Below are 20,027 nucleotides of genomic sequence, written 5' to 3'. Positions count from 1 at the left end.
TAGCCAATTTATTCATTACTCCATTTAGCTAACATTAGATAGTTAATCCAGATATTCTTACCTTTGCCTCAATTCGGCACTCTCGTCCAGATCATCATGTAATTTATAGTTCTTCATGATAGCTACATTAGTAGCTAATAAGCATTTCATTTTTGGGGGGTAAATACAGGTGAATATATTGATAAAAGTCACCTCGTCCTAGAGAGATTTACATGGCTAATTAAAACGTCACACCAGGATAAGCCTACATGAAACACAGCCCTTATTTGAAGTTTTTCTAAAATCCCCTATGGAAAAAATAAATGTTGGAAAAACGCTAGGTTTTATGGGTATTATGACTCATACTATAGTACTCTATGGTAAAAACACATTTTGGACGCTATAGAAATGCATTTATTGTCTACAATTGTTTTTGCTACATTTATTCTATTACAGACACCTTAATGTATACTTTAAAATTATATCATGTGAACTAAACATTAAAATTTAAATAAAACAATTTCAGTGGATTTTTGATAGTACTAATGTCCCCACTAAAGACATGTCATTTTGTCATTGAAACATTTCATTGAAATACTGTGGAATTGCATTTATTCCTATTGAGGACTGCTTCTTCGGGGAGTATCAATATGGTGGCTTCAGAAAAAACACACAAACCTGAGAATGTTGTACAGACAACTAATTCCCTGATTATTGGCATCCAGTCATCACTTTTGGTTCAAGTCAAGACCAGGGAACCAAACTGGCACAAAATGAGAAGTCTGAGCTGGTATCATTGTGTGTAAATGTCAATATTGGCCCGTAGGCTACATGTTCCCCAGCCCCGACTGACACAATTTACTGGACTGCACTGTAAACATAGAACCATGTAATGACCTCTGCCTGCTCAGTCATTAACTCAGAGGAATATACACCACACAAATGAACACACATTATATAGAACTAACAATCACATAACAAAGATACAGTATAATCAGTGCATCTAACCATTTCGTTAACAACAAAAAAAGGCCTTGGGTAAGTGTCTGGTGGCCACTTCTTCCTTTACTCCCTAGCCCCGCTGTGCTTTCAGACCCATGGGTCATTTTCATTAAGCACCAAATGGAAGATAACTGAATTAAATAGAGAGGGACTATCTGGACTTGTCCAAAAATAAACCCTTATTTTCATCAAGTTGCATGCCCTTATGAACACAACCCAGACCCCTCTCAGGGCTGGTATAGTGACAGAGTTGGCTTCATGGTGATGAAGCTGAAGTTATATGACTGCGGCAGACCCTTGTGGGCTGTGCTGTTGAAGTGGCTCCAAGAGAACGGAAGCAGGCCCCCCTGAGTGGTGGGACCGTTCACCGCCTCGCCTGCTAATTGACGGGCCAGGTGGAAGTCTGTCACCTAGGAGAGGGAAGGAGAGAGAGTGAGAGAGCACGAGAGAGAAGGAGAGAGAGGAGATAATTAAAAATGTCCCTTTGTTTTACTTGAATGTTATTTTAGTATTGTGATGTACCGTAGGAATATAAATTGTGCCATCATGTTCCCTTTGATATTATTTTATGAGTGCGAATGCGTGGACATGGTGGTAATTGAACCCTGACCTTGGTGTCATAGCAGCCTCCTGGACGTGGTTTCTTCAGCCTCAGGTCGTTGCGACAGCAGATGGTTTTACAGGGATGGCCCTTTGAGTAAGCGTCTTTCCTGTAGTCTGGAGACACAGTTCAAAAGCACTGAGTTCAGAGGTTGGAACAGCAGGTGTGACAATCTAGTAGACCCACACAGCAAGATGATCTATCCTCCTTGTGGGGTTGACTAATTTAATCTCCACTTGAATTCTCATTCTATTAATAGGGATAGCTTTAGCAGACCAGAATGAAAGGCCCGATTCTCTCCAGTCCGAGTACGGTTGTAGCAAAAAAGTTTAGATACTACAGGGCCAGTGGTCCTGCAGGCCTGGCATTGCCTGCATCTGCCTAATTATAAAATAACTACAGTTATCAACCCATTCCTGACAAAATCATACTCAAATCAAATTTTATTGGTCACATACACATGGTTAACAGATGTTAATGCGTGTGTAGCGAAATGCTGGTGCTTCTAGTCCGACAGTGCAGTAATATCTAACAAGTAATCTAACAAATTCACAATGACTACCTTACACACACACACACAGTAAGGGGATGGAATAAGAATATATGGATGTGCGACATAGGCAAGATGCAATAGATGGTATACAATACCCTATATACATACATATGAGTAACGTAGGATATGTAAACATTATTAAAGTGGCATTTTTTAAAGTGACTAGTGATACCATTATTAAATCCATTTACTAAAGTGGCCAGTGATTTGAGTCTGTATGTTGGCAGCAGCCTCTCTGTGTCAGTGATGGCTGTTTAACAGCCTGATGGCCTTGAAATAGAACCTGTTTTTCAGTCTCTCGGCCCCAGCTTTCATGCACCTGTACTGACCTTGCCTTCTGGATGATAGCGGGGTAAACAGGCAGTGGCTCGGTTGGTTGTTGTCCTTGATGATCTTTTTGGCCTTCCTGTGACATCGGGTGCTGTAGGTGTCCTGGAGGGCAGGTAGTTTGCCCCCGGTGATGTTGTGCAGACCGCACTATCCTCTGGAGAGCCTTACGGTTGAGGGCGGTGCAGTTGTCGTACCAGGCGGTGATACAGCCCGACAGGATGCTCTCGATTGTGCATCTGTAGAAGTTTGTGAGGGTTTTAGGTGACAAGTCAAATTTCTTCAGCCTCCTGAGGTTGAAGAGGCGCTGTTGCACCTTCTTCACCAGGCTGTCTGTGTGGGTGGACCATTTCAGTTTCTCCGTGATGTGTACTCAGAGGAACTTAAACTTTCCACCTCCTCCACTGCTGTCCCATCGATGTGAATAGGGGGTGCTCCCTCTGCTGTATCCTGAAGTCCACGATCATCACCTCCTCCCTGTAGGCTGTCTCGTCATTGTTGGTCATCAAGCCTACCACTGTAGTGTCTTCTGCAAACTTGATGATTGTGTTGGAGGCGTGCATGGCTACGCAGTCATGGGTGAACAGGGAGTACAGGAGAGGGCTGAGAACACACCCTTGTGGGGCCCCAGTGTTGAGGATCAGTGGAGTGGATATGTTGTTTCCTACCCTCAACACCTGGGGGCGATCCGTCAGAAAGTCTAGGACCCAGTTGCACAGGGCAGGGTTGAGACCCAGGTTCTCAAGCTTAATGAGAATGATGAGTTTGGAGGGTACTATGGTGTTGAATGCTGAGCTTTAGTCAATGAACAGAATTCTTACATATGTATTCCTCTTGTCCAGATGGGATAGGGCAGTGTGCAGTGTGATTGCGATTGGATTGCCTGTGGACCTATTGGGGCGGTAAGCAAATTGGAGTGGGTCCAGGGTATCAAGTAGGGTGGAGGTGATATGATCCTTGACTAGTCTCTCAAAGAACTTCATGATGACAGAAGTGAGTGCTACAGGGCGATAGTCATTTGGTTCAGTTACCTTAGCTTTCTTGGGAACAGGAACAATGGTGGCCATCTTGAAGCATGTGGGGACAGCAGACTAGGATAGGGATTGATTGAATATGTCCGTAAACACACCAGCCAGCTGGTCTGCGCATGCTCTGAGGACTCGGCCGGAGATGCCGTCTGGACCGGCAGCCTGGCGAGGGTTAACACATTTAAATGTTTTACTCACATCGGCCACGTTAAAGGGGAGCCCACAGTCTTTGGTAGCGGGCCATGTCGGTGGCACTGTATTGTCCTCAAAGTACGCAAAGTTGTTTAATTTGTTCGGGTGCGAGGCGCCGATATCCCTGACGGGGCTGTTTTTTTTTGTAATCCGTGATTATCTGTAGACTCTGTAATATACGTCTCGTGTTTGAGTCGTTGAATTGCGACTCTACTTTGTCCCTATACTGACGCTAAGCTTGCTTGATTGCCTAGCGGAGGGAATAGCTACAGTTTGTATTCAGTCATGTTTCCAGTCGCCTCGGCATGATTAAATGCGGTGGTTAGCGCTTTCAGTTTTGCGTGAATGCTGCCATCAATAAAAGGGTTTCTGGTTAGGGAAGGTTTTAATAGTCACAGTGGGTACAACGTCTCAATTGCACTTCCTAATAAACTCACTCACCGAGTCAGCGTATACGTCAATGTTATTTTCTGAGGCAACTCGGAATATATCCCTATCCACTCGACTGAAGCAATCTTGAAGCGTGGAATTCGATTGGTCAGACCGGCGTTGGATAGACCTAAGCATGGGCGCGACCTGTTTTAGTTTCTGCCTATAGGAGGGGGGCAACAAGATGGAGTCATGGTCAGATTTGCCAAAGAGAGGACAGGGGAGGGCCTTGTATGCATCACGGAAGTTAGAGTAGCAGCGGTCCAATGTTTTGCTCGAGTGGGTGCAACAATCAATGTGCTGGTAGAATTTAGGTAACCGTGTTCTCAAATTAGCATTGTTAAAACCCCCAGCTAAAATAAATGGAGCCTGATATATGGTTTCCAGTTTACATAGAGTTCAGTAAAGTTCTTTCAGAGCCGTCGAGGTATCTGCTTTGGGGGGGATATACACGACTATGACTATAATCTAAGAGAATCTAGAGAATTCTATTGGAAGATAATGGGGTGGGCATTTGATTGTAAGGAATTATAGGTCAGGTGAACAAAAGGACTTAAGTTCTTGTATGTTGTTATTATTAAGCCATGAGTCGTTAATCATGAGGCTTACACCCCGCCCTTCTTCTTACCAGAGATATATTTGTTTCTGTTGGCGCAACGCATAAAGAAACCGGTGGCTGTACCGACTCCGACAACATATCCCGAGTTAGCCATGTTTCTGTGAATCAGAGAATGTTACAATCTCTGAATCAGAGAATGTTACAATCACCTTGTTGTCTAGAGACTGGAGTTTGGCGACGAGTATGCTCAGAAGCGGTGGATGGTGTGTTCACCTTCTAAGTCTGACTAGGAGGCCCCTCCATCTGCCTCTCCTGCGGCGACAACGTTGTTTTGGGTCGGCCTCTGGGATTAGAACCAATGTCCAGGGTAGAGGTCTGAACAAAGGATCCACCTCGGGAAAGTCGTATTCCTGATCGTAATGTTGGTAAGTTAATGTCGTTATTATATCCAATAGTTCTTCCCGGCTGTATGTAATAACACTTTTATAACACTTTTAACACTTTTTCTGGGATAAAAATGTAAGAAATAATACATTTTAAAAAACTAATTACTACATAGTTTTCTAAGGATGTGAAGCGATGTAACGCTCGTCGTTGTAAGGATGGTTGGGCCAAGATGCAGCGTGGGGTAGGTTCATAATTTTTATTAATGTTAACCAGCAACAAAACAAGAACGAGTAACCAACGAAACGTACAGCCTTGTAGGGCTCAAAAGTAACAATACAAAAACAAGATCCCACAAACAACAGGTGGGAAAAGGCTGCCTAAATATGATCCCCAATCAGAGACAACTATAGACAGCTGCCTCTGATTGGGAACCATACCAGGCCAACATAGAAATGCAAAAACCAGAGATCACACCCTGATCTAACCAAAATAGAGAATAAAAAGGATATCTAAGGTCAGGGCGTGACAGTACCCCCTCCCAAAGGTGCGGACTCCGGCCGCAAAGCCTGACTATGGGGGAGGGTCCGGGTGAGCATCTAGCCTCGGTGGCGGCTCCGGTTCGGGATGTAGACACCGCTCCGCTCACGGATCCCTCCGCTTCCATGAAACCGAACCGTGGATCATCGCGAGAGGCTCCGGACCGTGGATAGTCGCCGGAGGAACCGGACCGCAGATTGTCGCTGGAGGAAGCGGACGGTGGATCATCGCTGGGGACTCCGGACCGTAGATCGACGCAGGAGGCTCTGGACTTCCGACCGAAGCGGGAGGCTCTGGACTGCCGACCGACGCTGGAGGCTCTGGATTGCAGACCGTCGCAGGAGACCTGGTGGAGCTGGCACAGGACGTACCAGGCTGGGGAGATGCACAGGAGGCCTGGAGTGTGGAGCCGGCACAGGACGTACCGGGCTGGGGAGATGCACAGGAGGCCTGGAGTGTGGAGCCGGCACAGGACGTATCGGGCTGGGGAGATGCACAGGAGGCCTGGAGTGTGGAGCCGGCACAGGACGTACCAGGCTGGGGAGACGCACAGGAGGCCTGGTGCTTGGAGCTAGCACAGGACGTATCGAGTTGTGGAAGCGCACTGGAGGTCTGGAGCGTAGAGCTGGCACAATGTGTCCTGGACAGATGACAACCTTCGCACGGCAAGTGCGGGGAGCTGGCACAGGACGTACCGGGCTGTGTAGGCGCACTGGAAACACGGTGTGTAGAACCGGCACACATTGTACCGGAACGATAACATGCTCCTCAAAGCGAGTGTGGAGAGCTGGCACAGGACGTGCAGGGCTGAGAAGGCGTACTGGAGACCTGTTGTGCGGGGCCGACACAGTCTTCACCAGGCGGCTGGCACGCTCCTCAGGACGAGTACGGAGAGCTGACTCAGGTGGCATTAACCTGAGGACACGCTCCTTAGGGCGAATGTCGTGCCTCATGCACCAACACAACAGCTCTCTCATAACACTCTCCTCCAATTTCCCCATCAACTCCTGTCTCTGATTCACTCCCTTCACTCCCCTCCAAGTTCACCTTCCTCTCCCAGACTGGCTCTGGTTCAACCCTCGGATCCGCATTCCACCCGTGTGGATGGGCTCTGGTTCACACCTTGGCTCCACTGACCAACCTGTGTTCCCCCCCAAAAGAAATGTTGAGGCTGCCTCTCGGGCTTCCATCGTGGTCGCGAACCCCGGTGTTGTCGTTGTTGTTCCTTCGCTGCCTTCGCCTGCTTCCATGGCAGGCTTCAGTCTCCTGCCATGATTTCGTCCCACGTCCAGGATGTCCTCCACTCCTGCTTTTCCTCCCTGGCCCATGATCCCTGCTCCTCCTGGGCACGCTGCTTAGTCCGTGGGTGGTGGGATCTTCTCTAACGCTCGTCGTTGTAAGGATGTTCGGACCAAGATGTAGCGTGGTGTAGGTTAATCATTTTTATTAATGATAACCAGCAACAAAACAAGAACGAGTAACCAACGAAACGTTCAGCTCAAAAGCAACAATACAAAGACAAGATCCCACAAACAACAGGTGGGAAAAGGCTGCCTAAATATGATCCCCAATCAGAGACAACGATAGAGCTGCCTCTGATTGGGAACCATACCAGGCCAATATAGAAATGCAAAAACTAGAGTACCCACCCTAGTCACACCCTGATCTAACCAAAATAGAGAATAAAAAGGATCTCTAAGGTCAGGGTGTGACAAGCGAGGTGACCATCTGTCGGCGCCATCTTGAGAAGGGCTGCAGCACTCACTGTTGTATCTCATGATGTGTTTGAGGGAGGCGAGGTCTGTAACCTTGGACTGATCCCTGCGGAAGATCTTGGCTCTGGGACAGAGGTCATAGGAGAAGTCCTCTCCATGCTTCCTCCACATGACCCCGTAGCCACTCAGGTTGTAGATGTCTGCATGGAAGGGCACATTGTAGGATGCCCAGTAGCCTGCCGGAGGGAACAGGAGAAAGACAAGAATAATGTAGGAATGGTGAAGTAGGGATATATCAGATGCTGAGAGACTGAAACAACCAACATGATTCATTGATTGATATATTTTTTTAAAGGACCAATGCAGCTGTTTCATCTCAATATCAAATCATTTCTGGGTAAGAATTAGGTACCTTACTGTAATTGTTTTCAATGAAAATGGTCAAAAAGAAACAAAAATAGTTTCTTAGCAAGATCAATTTCTCAAGCAAGAATTTCGCTACGACTGTCTGGGAGTGGTTGGATTAGGGAGAGGAAAACTAGCTGTTATTGGCAGAGAAGTTATACTGCCTGGTGATGTCTCTTACACTAAAAAGGGCATTCTCATAATTTTCACAATTACACAGTATTATTCCAACCTCAGTGTGGAAATACATATAAAACACAGGTAAACGTCTATTTTGACTGCACTGGGCCTTTAAGTGTCACACATATTGGTGCCCAGCTGACATGGGTTTATAATACATTATTATTACTTGAAGTAATATGCACATAAAACTATTTTATTTTATAATCATGGCTATAACAGCTGCCATTTAATTACATTAAACAAACAATGCATTATCCTTCTCCCCCCAGGCTTTGAAAATACATTTCGCAACATATCAGCTTGCCAATCAATTAATAACATCCCATAAGACTTTATTAATCCTAGAGTGTCAATTAGGATGGCATATAACCCATGTATATCCACCAGTTTAGCGTTATATCAACAGACTGAAATGAGACGGTCCCTTACCCTGTCGCAGGGCCTGTGTCTGGTCAGAGTGCACCACCAGTCCTGGTATCTGCTCTACCACAGTCAGAGCCCCATCCCTTATACTCCTCCCCAACGACACCCTGCTCAGATCCAGCACCATGTACTGGCTGTTATAGGTTCCTGAGGAGGGGAGGGGAAATGCAGTTGTGTTAAACTTGGTTTGGTGTTGATTATCTACTGGTTATTACAGGTCCTTGAAATGAGGAGAAACGAGTCACCTCCTGATATGCAGTATGTCATGGCTTGGGACTGTGGTGAACACACGCACTACACTGGAGCATGCAGATACTCAGAGAAAAAGAAGGGGAAAAAAGGGTATTTGAACTAGGAACTGGTGAGCAGAGTTTGCATGTATACGATCATAATGGGAACGTATCAGTTGTCACTTTCTGGTTATAGTAGGTGCCAGAGACACAGAGGCTATGGCCAGTCAGTCCTCTCATTGAGAACAAACTGTACTGTTCCTCCTAAGCAACAAGTTATGTCATCTCCTACTGCGGTGGCTCTATTAACAGAAACAGACTACAGTACATCCTTAGAGAACAGGACGGTTCCATCATCTGTGGACAGGAACCGTCTGTGGTCAGGGCCTAAGGCAATACATCACATAGCCGTTGTGCGCCCGAAGACGTGGATGTCGATTAAGGCAGCCCCCCACACCTCTCTGATTCAGAGGGGTTGGGTTAACTGCGGAAGACACATTTCAGTTGAAGGCATTCAGTTGTACAACTTACTAGGTATCCCCCTTTCCTTTTCCTTTAACATACTACACCCTTTATCATATTATGCAACAATCAATTCAACACAAACTACGATCCTTAACAAGTACAGTAGCACACAAATCACAAAGTCTATACTCACACCACACCTAAACACAAGCTCATAGGTTATTCATGCAAGTACAGGTTATTACACAAATCACAAAACCCAATCCCACAAAAGTCCTCCACACCCCAGGCATTACCGGAGTTGTACTTAGAGAAGATGTGAGCCCACTGCTCCCCAGTGCGTGCCAGGGCGTGTGCCAGCCGCACCCTCTGCCAGGCCAGCAGGCTGTGGGGGGTGACCAGGGTGAACAGAGAGGTGTTGAAGACACTGTTGGTGGTCTGAGTCATCAGCAGCCCACTGCCCAGCAGGTAGAAGTCATCCAAAGATGTCAGGAAGCCTGGGAGGAGAGAGGAGATAAGTGCATGGCTGGTTAGGAAAGGAGAGGGGACATGAAGGGGTGAGGACATGTGGGGACTTGGAGTGGGATGTGGGAGTATTATAGCCTAGCATCCCTTGCACTATAGTGTAGAGAAAAAAGAAGTTGGGCTAAGGGTAAGGACATATGGGAGGTGTAACATTCCTAGCACCACAGGGTAATTAAAAATGTCATTATAATGTAGTAGATTTCAGTCCCGAGAGACTGTGGTAAGCTTGTGCACAGAAGGGCTAGATGGATTCAAATCCTAGCACCCGGATTGTATTTTAGTAGCTTTTAATGTAGTGTGTTTCTGCACTGAGTGAGATAACATTCCCTGCTTAACTCTAAAAATAGCACTTTTAAGCCACTTCAGTTTTAATGGTGATGGGGCCTGTAAGATAATGTATGACAGAGAAAATGGCAAATCTTCAATAACATCACTTAACCCCACCAGGCTACGAGTTTACATCAATCATCCTTCCGTTGCAACTGTATATTACTAAACTTCCCAATTGTCAAGACTGGTGGAGTCTGTATTGTACAAGACAGTCTCAGGCTGCTTTTTCTAGCCATATTAGGTAGATGGGTGCTACACATGGATAGTGAATAAGAAGAGTCCTCCCCAATACCACAATATCAGCCAGCAGTATAATACCCTGCATCCCACTGTTGGCATGCCTCTGAAGCTAAGCAGGGTCAGTCCCTGGACGGGACACCAGATGCTGCTGGAAGTGGTGTTGGAGGGCCAGTAGGAGGCACTCTTTCCTCTGTTCTAAAAACAAATTATATATATATATATATCCCAGGGCAGTGATTGGGGACATTGCCTTGTGTAGTGTGCTGTCTTTTGGACGGGACGTTAAATGGGTGTCCTGACTCTCTGTGGTCACTAAAGATCCCATGGCACTTATCGTGAGAGTAGGGGTGTTGACCCTGGTGTCCCGGCTAAATTCCAAATCTGTCCCTCATACCATAATGGCCACCTAATCATCCCCAGCCTACAATTGGCTCATTAGCCCCTTCTTCTCCCCTGTAACTATTCCCTGAGTCGTTGCTGTAAATGAGAATGTGTTCCCAGTCAACTCACCTGGTAAAATAAGGGATCAATACAATATAAAACACTATATAAATTGCTTTATCAATCAAATTCAATCACTCATGTTCCTTTACCAGGGTAGCTGCTGAAGGATATCTTGCCCGTGGCCGTGTGTGTGTCGGCCAGCCTGAAGTCCCAGTGTTTGTAGATACGCATGGTGGAAGCGTAGTTGAACCAGCTGGAGTGGGCTAACAGCAGGTTCTCAAAGCCTGGCAGAACCTAGAGAGAGAACAGGATAAAGACACCAAACACATGGTGTTACATCGCAGACTTAAAGTGTACCGTCCTCACTACCTCATGCATGAACTGAAGAGAAAACTGGACGTGAGAAAGGTACTCCTGTAGAAAAATGAAAGCTCATTAAAAAAGGAATCTACATCATTATAAACCAATATGCTTTAACAGTGGCTGAATATATTTTGTAGATCATGGAAATCGCATTGTATAACTCCACTAATGATGGATGATATGCAAGTCAGCTATAAATAAACTATAAACACCACCAATCATGAGCTAAACAAACAACCAGACCTAGCCAAATTCACTTGACTCCTGACCTTTATGAGAGCTGAGCAGTGGCCCATTCCTGGCACAGGGCCTCGGGAGGAGTTGAAGCGTGGAGTCAGTGCTGGAATCAGGTCCAGCAGGTCTCCAACTTCATTCAGAAACTGCAGCGCAAACATAGACAGAGGCTAGGACGTGGAAAGGTGGAAGAAAAGGGTCAGTTGGGATTTGCATAAAGGATTGGGAACTGTTTTTGTTTGCAATTAGCGGGTTGTGACTATACAGATCCCATTAGGTTGGAGGAAAATCTGATGCTCGCACACAGAAGATTATCGTCAAAACACAATTCCCTTCAGTTCTGACATTCAGTCCCTCACACTTTTCTCTCGCTCCCACACACACAGAACACACACACACCTCTCTCTGCCTGCTCTTGGCCCAGTATGCAGCTCCAGCCTGTAGCCCATCCAGTTGAGCCAGGATCAGTCCTGCATGTAACCACAAGGGGTCACTGTTTCTCCTCAACTTCACCTGCTCTCTGGTCCAGTAGTCCTGTTTACTGTGGACCGACTCAGGTATTCAGTCATTATAATTATTATTATAGGCTTTCATTTGTTACATTGACTGCTAAAATTGACTACATTTGACTGTCATGATATTTGATGTAAAAAAAGAAAATATGCGATTCCACGAATGGTGGTCCTCAAGAGCTTTCGACAGTGATTTGGCAGTCCACAGAACGGAAAAGATTGTCTATAGCATAAATGGGAATCTTACATCATGAAATCTTTCAAGGGGTCCAGAATCGTCTCATCTTTAATCATCTGGGGATATATGTTGGCATAGTGGCTAAACATTTGCCTGATGGAGAGAGAAAGCCAGGGTCAAAATGTCTTCAACATTTCCTGAAGGATTTCCACTCTCAAAAATGATGTCTATAATGAATGTATAGGCGTGAACAGGGCTAAATAAAGATAACACGAACATCAGTGTCATTTGTAACAAAGCAGTGAAAGCACTCACTCTGCGGTGAGGAACCCTTCCAGATACCCAGCCAAGAAGGAGGTGGTCTCATCACTTTCGGGGGTCTCCCCGTACCCTGCCCGAATCTCCAGCACCCCCCAGCCCGTCAAGAGGAGAGTGTCATTGTAATAGCCATAGGCACCCCCTTCTTTCTCCAACACCCCCTCATTCAGAATCACACTCTTCTGGGCAGCATCCCAGTACACAGTGGCCTCTTGGATCTCTACCACAGGGGGACAGGGATGAATAACACACCATATTAGAAGAACACTCATGGTTGGTGGATAGAGGCTAAGCAAAAGTGTCTTGTCTGTGTATTCAGCTGAATGGATTGTATGGATTGAAGAATAGGTATATTGAGCAAATGCATTGCATACAATAGGCCTATTACCAGGCAATGTTTACCTCGGAGTGGATGTTCAAATAATTACGATGTATTTTATCAATCCATTTCACTGACTTTCACACTGTATAGAAATACTGAGTGGAATACAGAATAAAAAATATCATTAAGCAAATAGGGCGGTAAATATTATTGTGTATGATTTTTTTTGGATCTGCGTCACCAAGAAAAAAAAAAGTGTCTGGCAATGTAGCCTACGCACCATCCAAAATGTTCACTCTGGGGGTTCTCTGCTACTACTCGTGCGAATTATACCTGTCTGACATGACATGTCAATCAAACCTTGCCACAATTCACAAGAGGTTGTACCGCTCCGATCCACCTATGCTTGCACATTTACATTTATTGGATGCAATGAATGAACAACATACGTTTAACATAATTTGGCTAATTTATTAATATCGAAAGGCAAAGAGCAATATTGAAAAATATTGAATGAAGACTTACGGTAAGTTTGCACGAGGGCTGCAGCCAAGACGCACAAAATAACAAGGAATTCTCTCTGCTCCCCTCTCAAATCCATGTCTTAATTGATCTGTTCTAATGTTAATAGAATGATACGTTTAAAGTGCCAATTCTAAAGGCAATAACATATGACATTTGCTGGTCACTCCAGCGTCAAAATTAAGTTCAATTGGGGGAATCGACTTAAATTCATGTGGGACCTAAGCAGATAATAACCTAGACATATGATTGGACGAACGTTAAGAAGCGCTCTTCAATTGGCTAAAGGCTACATGATAAACATCAATTTACCTTTTCTAGGATGTTCGGGAAATATTCATACCCCTTGAAATTTTCCAGATTCTGTTACGTTAGCCTTATTCTAAAATGTATTAAATATATAGAAATCTACACACAATACCCCATAATGACAAAGCGAAAACAGGTTCTTATTGTTTTTTTCAAAAATATTTTAAAAATACCTTATTTACATAAGTATTCAGACCCTTTGCTATGAGACTCAAAACTGAGCTCAGGTGCATCCTGTTTCCGTTGATCATCCTTGAGATGTTTCTACAACTTGATTGGAGTCCACCTTTGGTCAATTCAATTGATTGGAAATTATTTGGAAAGGCACACACCTGTCTATATAAGGTCCCACAGATGACAGTGCATGTCATAGCAAAAACCAAGACATGAGTTCGAAGGAATTGTCTGTAGAGCGCCGAGACAGGATTGTGTTGAGGCACAGATCTGGGGTAGTGTACCAAAAATGTCTGCAGTATTGAAGGTCCCCAAGAATACAGTGGCCTCCATCATTCTTAAATGGAAGATGTTTGGAACCACCAAGGGCCTTGGTCAGGGTGGTGACCAAGAACCCGATGGTCACTCTGACAGAGCTCTAGAGTTCCTCTGTGGAGATGGGAGAACCTTCCAGAAGGACAACAATCTCTGCAGCACTTCACCAATCAGGCCTTTATGGCCAGACGTAAGCCACTCCTCAGTAAAAGGCACATGACAGCCCACTTGGAGTTTGCTAAAAGGCACCAAAAGACTCTCAGACCATGAGAAACAAGATTCTCTGGTCTGATGAAACGAAGATTGAACTCTTTGGCATGAATGCCAAGCGTCACGTCTGGAAGAAACCTGGCACCAAGGTGAAGCATGGTGGTGGCAGCATCATGCTGTGGGGATGTTTTTCAGCGGAAGGGACTGGGAGACTAGTCAGGATCGAGGGAAAGATGAACGGAGCAAAGTACAGAGAGATCCTTGATGAAAACCTGCTCCAGAGTGCCCAGGACATCAGACTGGGGCGATGGTTCACCTTCCATCAGGACAATGCTTCAGGACAAGTCTCTGAATGTTCTTGAGTGGCCCAGCCAGGGCCTGGACTTGAACCCGATCGAACATCTCTGGCTAGACCTGAAAATAACTGACACTCCCCATCCAACCTGACAAAGCTTGAGAAGATCTGCAGAGAAGAATGGGAGAAACTGCCCAAATACAGGTGTACCAAGCTTGTAGTGTCATACTCCAGAATGCTTTTTTTTATTTTTATGAATTAGCAAAAAAAATTAAACCTGTTTTTGCTTTGTCATTATGGGGTATTGTGTTTATTAGATTGATAGGGGAAAAAACGATTTAATACATTTTAGAATGAGGCTGTAAGGTAACAAAGTGGAAAAAGTCAAGGGGTCTGAATACTTTCCGAATGCACTGTATATAAACGCAACATGCAACAATTTCAATTATTTTACTGAGTTACAGTTCATATGAGGAAATGAGTCACACAAAATAAATTCATTAGGCCCTAATCTATAGATTTCACATGACTGGGCAGGGACGCAGCCATAGGTGGGCCAGGGAGGACATAGACCCACCCACTTGGGGCCAACCCACTGGGGAGCCACGCCGAGCCAATCGGAATGAGTTTTTCCCCACAAAAGGGCTTTATTACAGACAGAAATACTCCTCAGTTTCATCAACTGTCTGGGTGGCTGGTCTCAGATGATGCTGCAATGGAAGAAGCCAGATGTGGAGGTCCTGGGCTGGCATGGTTAAACGTGGTCTGCGGTTGTGATGCCGGTTGGATTCTCTAAAATGACTTTGGAGGTGGCTTATGGTAGATATAGAGATATGGTAGAGATAAATGAACATTAAATGCTCTGCCAACAGCTCTGGTGGACTTTCCTGCAGTCAGCATGCCAATTGCATGATCCCTATTGCATTGTGTTGTGTGACAAAACTGCACATTTTAGAGTGGCTATTATTGTCCCCGGCACAAGGTGCACCTGTGTAATGACCATGCTGTTTAATCAGCTTCTTGATATTCCACACCTATCAGGTGGATGGATTATCTTGGCAAAGGAGAAATGCTCACTAACAGAGATGTAAATAAATGTATGCAAAAAATTTGAAAGAAATTAGCTTTTTGTGTGTATAAAACATTTCTGGGATACATGGGACCAACACCTGCACATCATCATCTGCACATCTATCACTCCAGTCTTAATTTAGCTAAATTGTAATTACTATGGCCTATTTATTGCCTTACCACCTCACGCCATTTGCACACTATATATAGACTTTCTTTCTTTTTCTATTGTGTTATTGACTGTACGCTTGTTTATTCCATGTGTAACTCTGTGTTATTGTTTGTGTCGCACTGCTTTGCTTTATCTTGGCCAGATCGCAGTTGTTAATGAGAACTTGTTCTCAACTAGCCTACCTGGTTAAATAAAGGTGAAATAAAATAAAAAATAAAACATGTTGCTTTAATATTTTTGTTCAGTATAAATGTTAAGACAAGATAAATCATTTACATATATTCAAATGTTTGTGTGAAATCATCCACCATTGCATTTAGTTGTTGACACTGTTATTTATAAACAATTTCATGAAACAAAAATGTTTCACCCCAGATGGGACTCGAACCCACAATCCCTGGCTTAGGAGGCCAGTGCCTTATCCATTAGGCCACTGGGGCTTGTTATGAATTGAGCAGGACCTGGCCATTATATCATTAATTATCCAGGGGCAATATGGCGATAAATCTGTGACAATCACAGAAAAAAATCACCATGGTGATGCGTTCACGTTGATGGCTTATCCCACTCAAACTAAACAGCGGGGACATTTATCAAGTGTTTACATTATTACAAGGATGAAATGTAGACTTTGTCCAACTATAAAGAATCCAATGGTATGTAGTTACAGTAAACATTCATAAAAATGCAAAGTGATTTGATATCATCCAACTCAAATGCTGTGTTTCCATTCGTAAATTCTTCCATTATGACCTGTTTAGACAAAATGGATCTGTAGCACTTGCACAGTAACCTGCATGTCTGTAAAAAGCCGCTTGCTGGGCTAGAAAGAGAAGGGAAGCCTCTGCTAACCAAATATAACGAATTAGCTAGATCAATAAAAGCGTTGTACAGTCATTTAGCTAGTTATTTTAATATATGATTAAATAAACGACGAAGATAGTGGCGTAATATTGTTGCTGTTGGTAATCTTAGTTTGCAATGCTATGCTAACTTTAGCTAGCTACGTAGCTAACGTTACTTGACTATTATTTCCAAAGCTGCAAAATAAGAAGTTATCAATCTAACATGAATCCTCTACAATATATATTTGTCTCACAATATATAACGCAGCTGATGACGAAGATGCTGCTTTTTGGCAACACCTTCTGTCCAAAGAATACCCCTCGCAAGTCTGTTTCTGTCTTAAATCTGCACACGGTGAGTTGAGGAAATTTCTCTCTCACGCCCAAAAACATTCTGCACAATGTGCCTCTGTTGTCTTTTATGTGAAGGAAGTTTCTACATCCCCCTCTTAATTTGTTGAGTCTAGTTGGATTGGTCTACGAGGGAAATAGAGTTGGGTCTTGAGTGTGGAGCCCCTGTTATGAACATTGGGGGCCATAGCTTGACATTTGAAGACGGACAATGGATTGCTGATAATTGATCATCAATTAAATGTAGTAGAAAACTGCACTGTCTGCACTGCTACTGTAATAAGTCTGATCTAATAAGTCTGATCTGATCACCACATATATTTGCATTGTATTTGTTTTCTTTTTCATTTGCTGTTTTGTTTCTCACCTCAACAGTCTGAAGGGAATGTATCTGGGAAGGAGGCGCAGACTGAAAAATAGCAACCTATAGCTTGAAAAGGAGAACAACCTACTCAGGCTGAAGATTGACCTCCTGTTGGACATGGTGGATTCTCATCAGCTTGAAGCATCCCATTGAATACAGTTGCATAGATACAGTATAAGCCATACAATACAGTTGCATAGATACAGTATAAGCCATACAATACAGTTGCATAGATACAGTATAAGCCATACAATTAACCTTGAATACGGGATTCCCTTTATAGGCCATTATTAATAATTTATCGGAGCAAGTAACTGATTCCCTTTTTCTTAAGTTGTCAGAAACCACTGCATAGTATCACCTGATGGAGAAGGAGCTGGAAAAGATGAAGATTCACAGTCGAAGGAAGAAGTGCTGAATAGAAAATTACAGACAGGTTCCCAGTGATACCTGAAAATGAAGAAGGAAATAGATAAAGGATTGTGAGTGTTAGTGACCAATTAATTGTATTTGATTTATTTTACCTTTATTTAACTAGGAAAGTCAGTTAAGAACAAATTCTTCATTTTTTTAAAACCTTTATTTAACTAAACAAGTCAGTTAAGAACAAATTATTATTTACAATGAAGGCCTACCCCGGCCAAACCCTAACCCGGATGACGTTGGGCCAATTGTGCGCCGCCCTATGGGACTCCCAATCACAGCCGGATCATTGATGAATTTATTTGCAAATGATGGTGGAAAATAAGTATTTGGTCACCTACAAACAAGAAAGAGTTCTGGCTCTCACAGACCTGTAGCTTCTTCTTTAAGAGGCTCCTCTGTCCTCCACTCGTTACCTGTATTAATGGCACCTGTTTGAACTTGTTATCAGTATAAAAGACACCTGTCCACAACCTCAAACAGTCACTCTCCACAAACTCCACTATGACCAAGACCAAAAAGCTGTCAAAGGACACCAGAAACAAAATTGTAGACCTGCACCAGGCTGGGAAGACTGAATCTGCAATAGGTAAGCTGCTTGGTTTGAAGAAATCAACTGTGGGAGCAATTATTAGGAAATGGAAGAAATACAAGACCACTGATAATCTCCCTCGATCTGGGGCTCCACGCAAGATCTCACCCCGTGGGATCAAAATTACATTTACATTTAAGTCATTTAGCAGACGCTCTTATCCAGAGCGACTTACAAATTGGTGAATTCACCTTCTGACATCCAGTGGAACAGCCACTTTACAATAGTGCATCTAAATCATTAAGGGGGGGGGTGAGAAGGATTACTTATCCTATCCTAGGTATTCCTTGAAGAGGTGGGGTTTCAGGTGTCTCCGGAAGGTGGTGATTGACTCCGCTGTCCTGGCGTCGTGAGGGAGTTTGTTCCACCATTGGGGGCCAGAGCAGCGAACAGTTTTGACTGGGCTGAGCGGGAACTGTACTTCCTCAGTGGTAGGGAGGCGAGCAGGCCAGAGGTGGATGAACGCAGTGCCCTTGCTTGGGTGTAGGGCCTGATCAGAGCCTGGAGGTACTGCGGTGCCGTTCCCCTCACAGCTCCGTAGGCAAGCACCATGGTCTTGTAGCGGATGCGAGCTTCAACTGGAAGCCAGTGGAGAGAGTGGAGGAGCGGGGTGACGTGAGAGAACTTGGGAAGGTTGAACACCAGACGGGCTGCGGCGTTCTGGATGAGTTGTAGGGGTTTAATGGCACAGGCAGGGAGCCCAGCCAACAGCGAGTTGCAGTAATCCAGACGGGAGATGACAAGTGCCTGGATTAGGACCTGCGCCGCTTCCTGTGTGAGGCAGGGTCGTACTCTGCGGATGTTGTAGAGCATGAACCTACAGGAACGGGCCACCGCCATGATGTTGGTTGAGAACGACAGGGTGTTGTCCAGGATCACGCCAAGGTTCTTAGCGCTCTGGGAGGAGGACACAATGGAGTTGTCAACCGTGATGGCGAGATCATGGAACGGGCAGACCTTCCCCGGGAGGAAGAGCAGCTCCGTCTTGCCGAGGTTCAGCTTGAGGTGGTGATCCGTCATCCACACTGATATGTCTGCCAGACATGCAGAGATGCGATTCGCCACCTGGTCATCAGAAGGGGGAAAGGAGAAGATTAATTGTGTGTCGTCTGCATAGCAATGATAGGAGAGACCATGTGAGGTTATGACAGAGCTAAGTGACTTGGTGTATAGCGAGAATAGGAGAGGGCCTAGAACAGAGCCCTGGGGGACACCAGTGGTGAGAGCGCGTGGCGAGGAGACAGATTCTCGCCACGCCACCGGGTAGGAGCGACCTGTCAGGTAGGACGCAATCCAAGCGTGGGCCGCGCCGGAGATGCCCAACTCGGAGAGGGTGGAGAGGAGGATCTGATGGTTCACAGTATCGAAGGCAGCCGATAGGTCTAGAAGGATGAGAGCAGAGGAGAGAGAGTTAGCTTTAGCAGTGCGGAGCGCCTCCGTGATACAGAGAAGAGCAGTCTCAGTTGAATGACTAGTCTTGAAACCTGACTGATTTGGATCGAGAAGGTCATTCTGAGAGAGATAGCGGGAGAGCTGGCCAAGGACGGCACGTTCAAGAGTTTTGGAGAGAAAAGAAAGAAGGGATACTGGTCTGTAGTTGTTGACATCGGAGGGATCGAGTGTAGGTTTTTTCAGAAGGGGTGCAACTCTCGCTCTCTTGAAGACGGAAGGGACGTAGCCAGCGGTCAGGGATGAGTTGATGAGCGAGGTGAGGTAAGGGAGAAGGTCTCCGGAAATGGTCTGGAGAAGAGAGGAGGGGATAGGGTCAAGCGGGCAGGTTGTTGGGCGGCCGGCCGTCACAAGAAGTGAGATTTCATCTGGAGAGAGAGGGAGAAAGAGGTCAGAGCACAGGGTAGGGCAGTGTGAGCAGAACCAGCGGTGTCGTTTGACTTAGCAAACGAGG

At 45.0% G+C, this 20,027-nt stretch overlaps 1 protein-coding gene, 1 non-coding gene and 1 pseudogene across 4 annotated transcripts; 1 reads left to right on the top strand and 2 right to left on the bottom strand.

Moving 5' to 3' along the window:
* Positions 1-312: 312 nt before the first annotated feature.
* Positions 313-13,207, bottom strand: LOC135511996 (phospholipase B-like 1). 3 transcript variants are annotated; one of them, XM_064933551.1, is made up of 11 exons: positions 13,007-13,207; positions 12,157-12,379; positions 11,911-11,994; positions 11,551-11,692; positions 11,187-11,321; positions 10,704-10,848; positions 9,312-9,512; positions 8,327-8,467; positions 7,360-7,545; positions 1,592-1,698; positions 313-1,391 (listed from the first exon to the last, which is right to left on the bottom strand). In XM_064933551.1, the coding sequence occupies exons 1-11, from the start codon at positions 13,080-13,082 to the stop codon at positions 1,209-1,211; spliced, it is 1,623 nt and encodes a 540-aa protein (XP_064789623.1). In that variant the 5' UTR covers positions 13,083-13,207; the 3' UTR covers positions 313-1,208. The 3 variants fall into 3 exon arrangements, with proteins under 3 accessions (XP_064789623.1, XP_064789624.1, XP_064789625.1); XM_064933552.1 differs by having other exon boundaries at positions 11,187-11,297; XM_064933553.1 differs by having other exon boundaries at positions 12,184-12,379.
* Positions 13,208-15,916: 2,709 nt separating this feature from the next.
* Positions 15,917-15,989, bottom strand: trnar-ccu (transfer RNA arginine (anticodon CCU)). Its single transcript has one exon. It is a non-coding gene; the product is annotated as a tRNA-Arg (tRNA).
* Positions 15,990-16,609: 620 nt separating this feature from the next.
* On the top strand, positions 16,610-17,637 carry LOC135511587 (protein chibby homolog 1-like; annotated as a pseudogene).
* The last annotated feature ends 2,390 nt before the right edge of the window (positions 17,638-20,027 follow it).

Source organism: Oncorhynchus masou, chromosome 24, assembly GCF_036934945.1.
Source record: "Oncorhynchus masou masou isolate Uvic2021 chromosome 24, UVic_Omas_1.1, whole genome shotgun sequence".
Lineage (NCBI taxonomy): Eukaryota > Metazoa > Chordata > Actinopteri > Salmoniformes > Salmonidae > Oncorhynchus > Oncorhynchus masou.
Note: the sequence above shows the minus strand (reverse complement) of the source record. Positions and strands in the feature narration are given on the sequence as shown.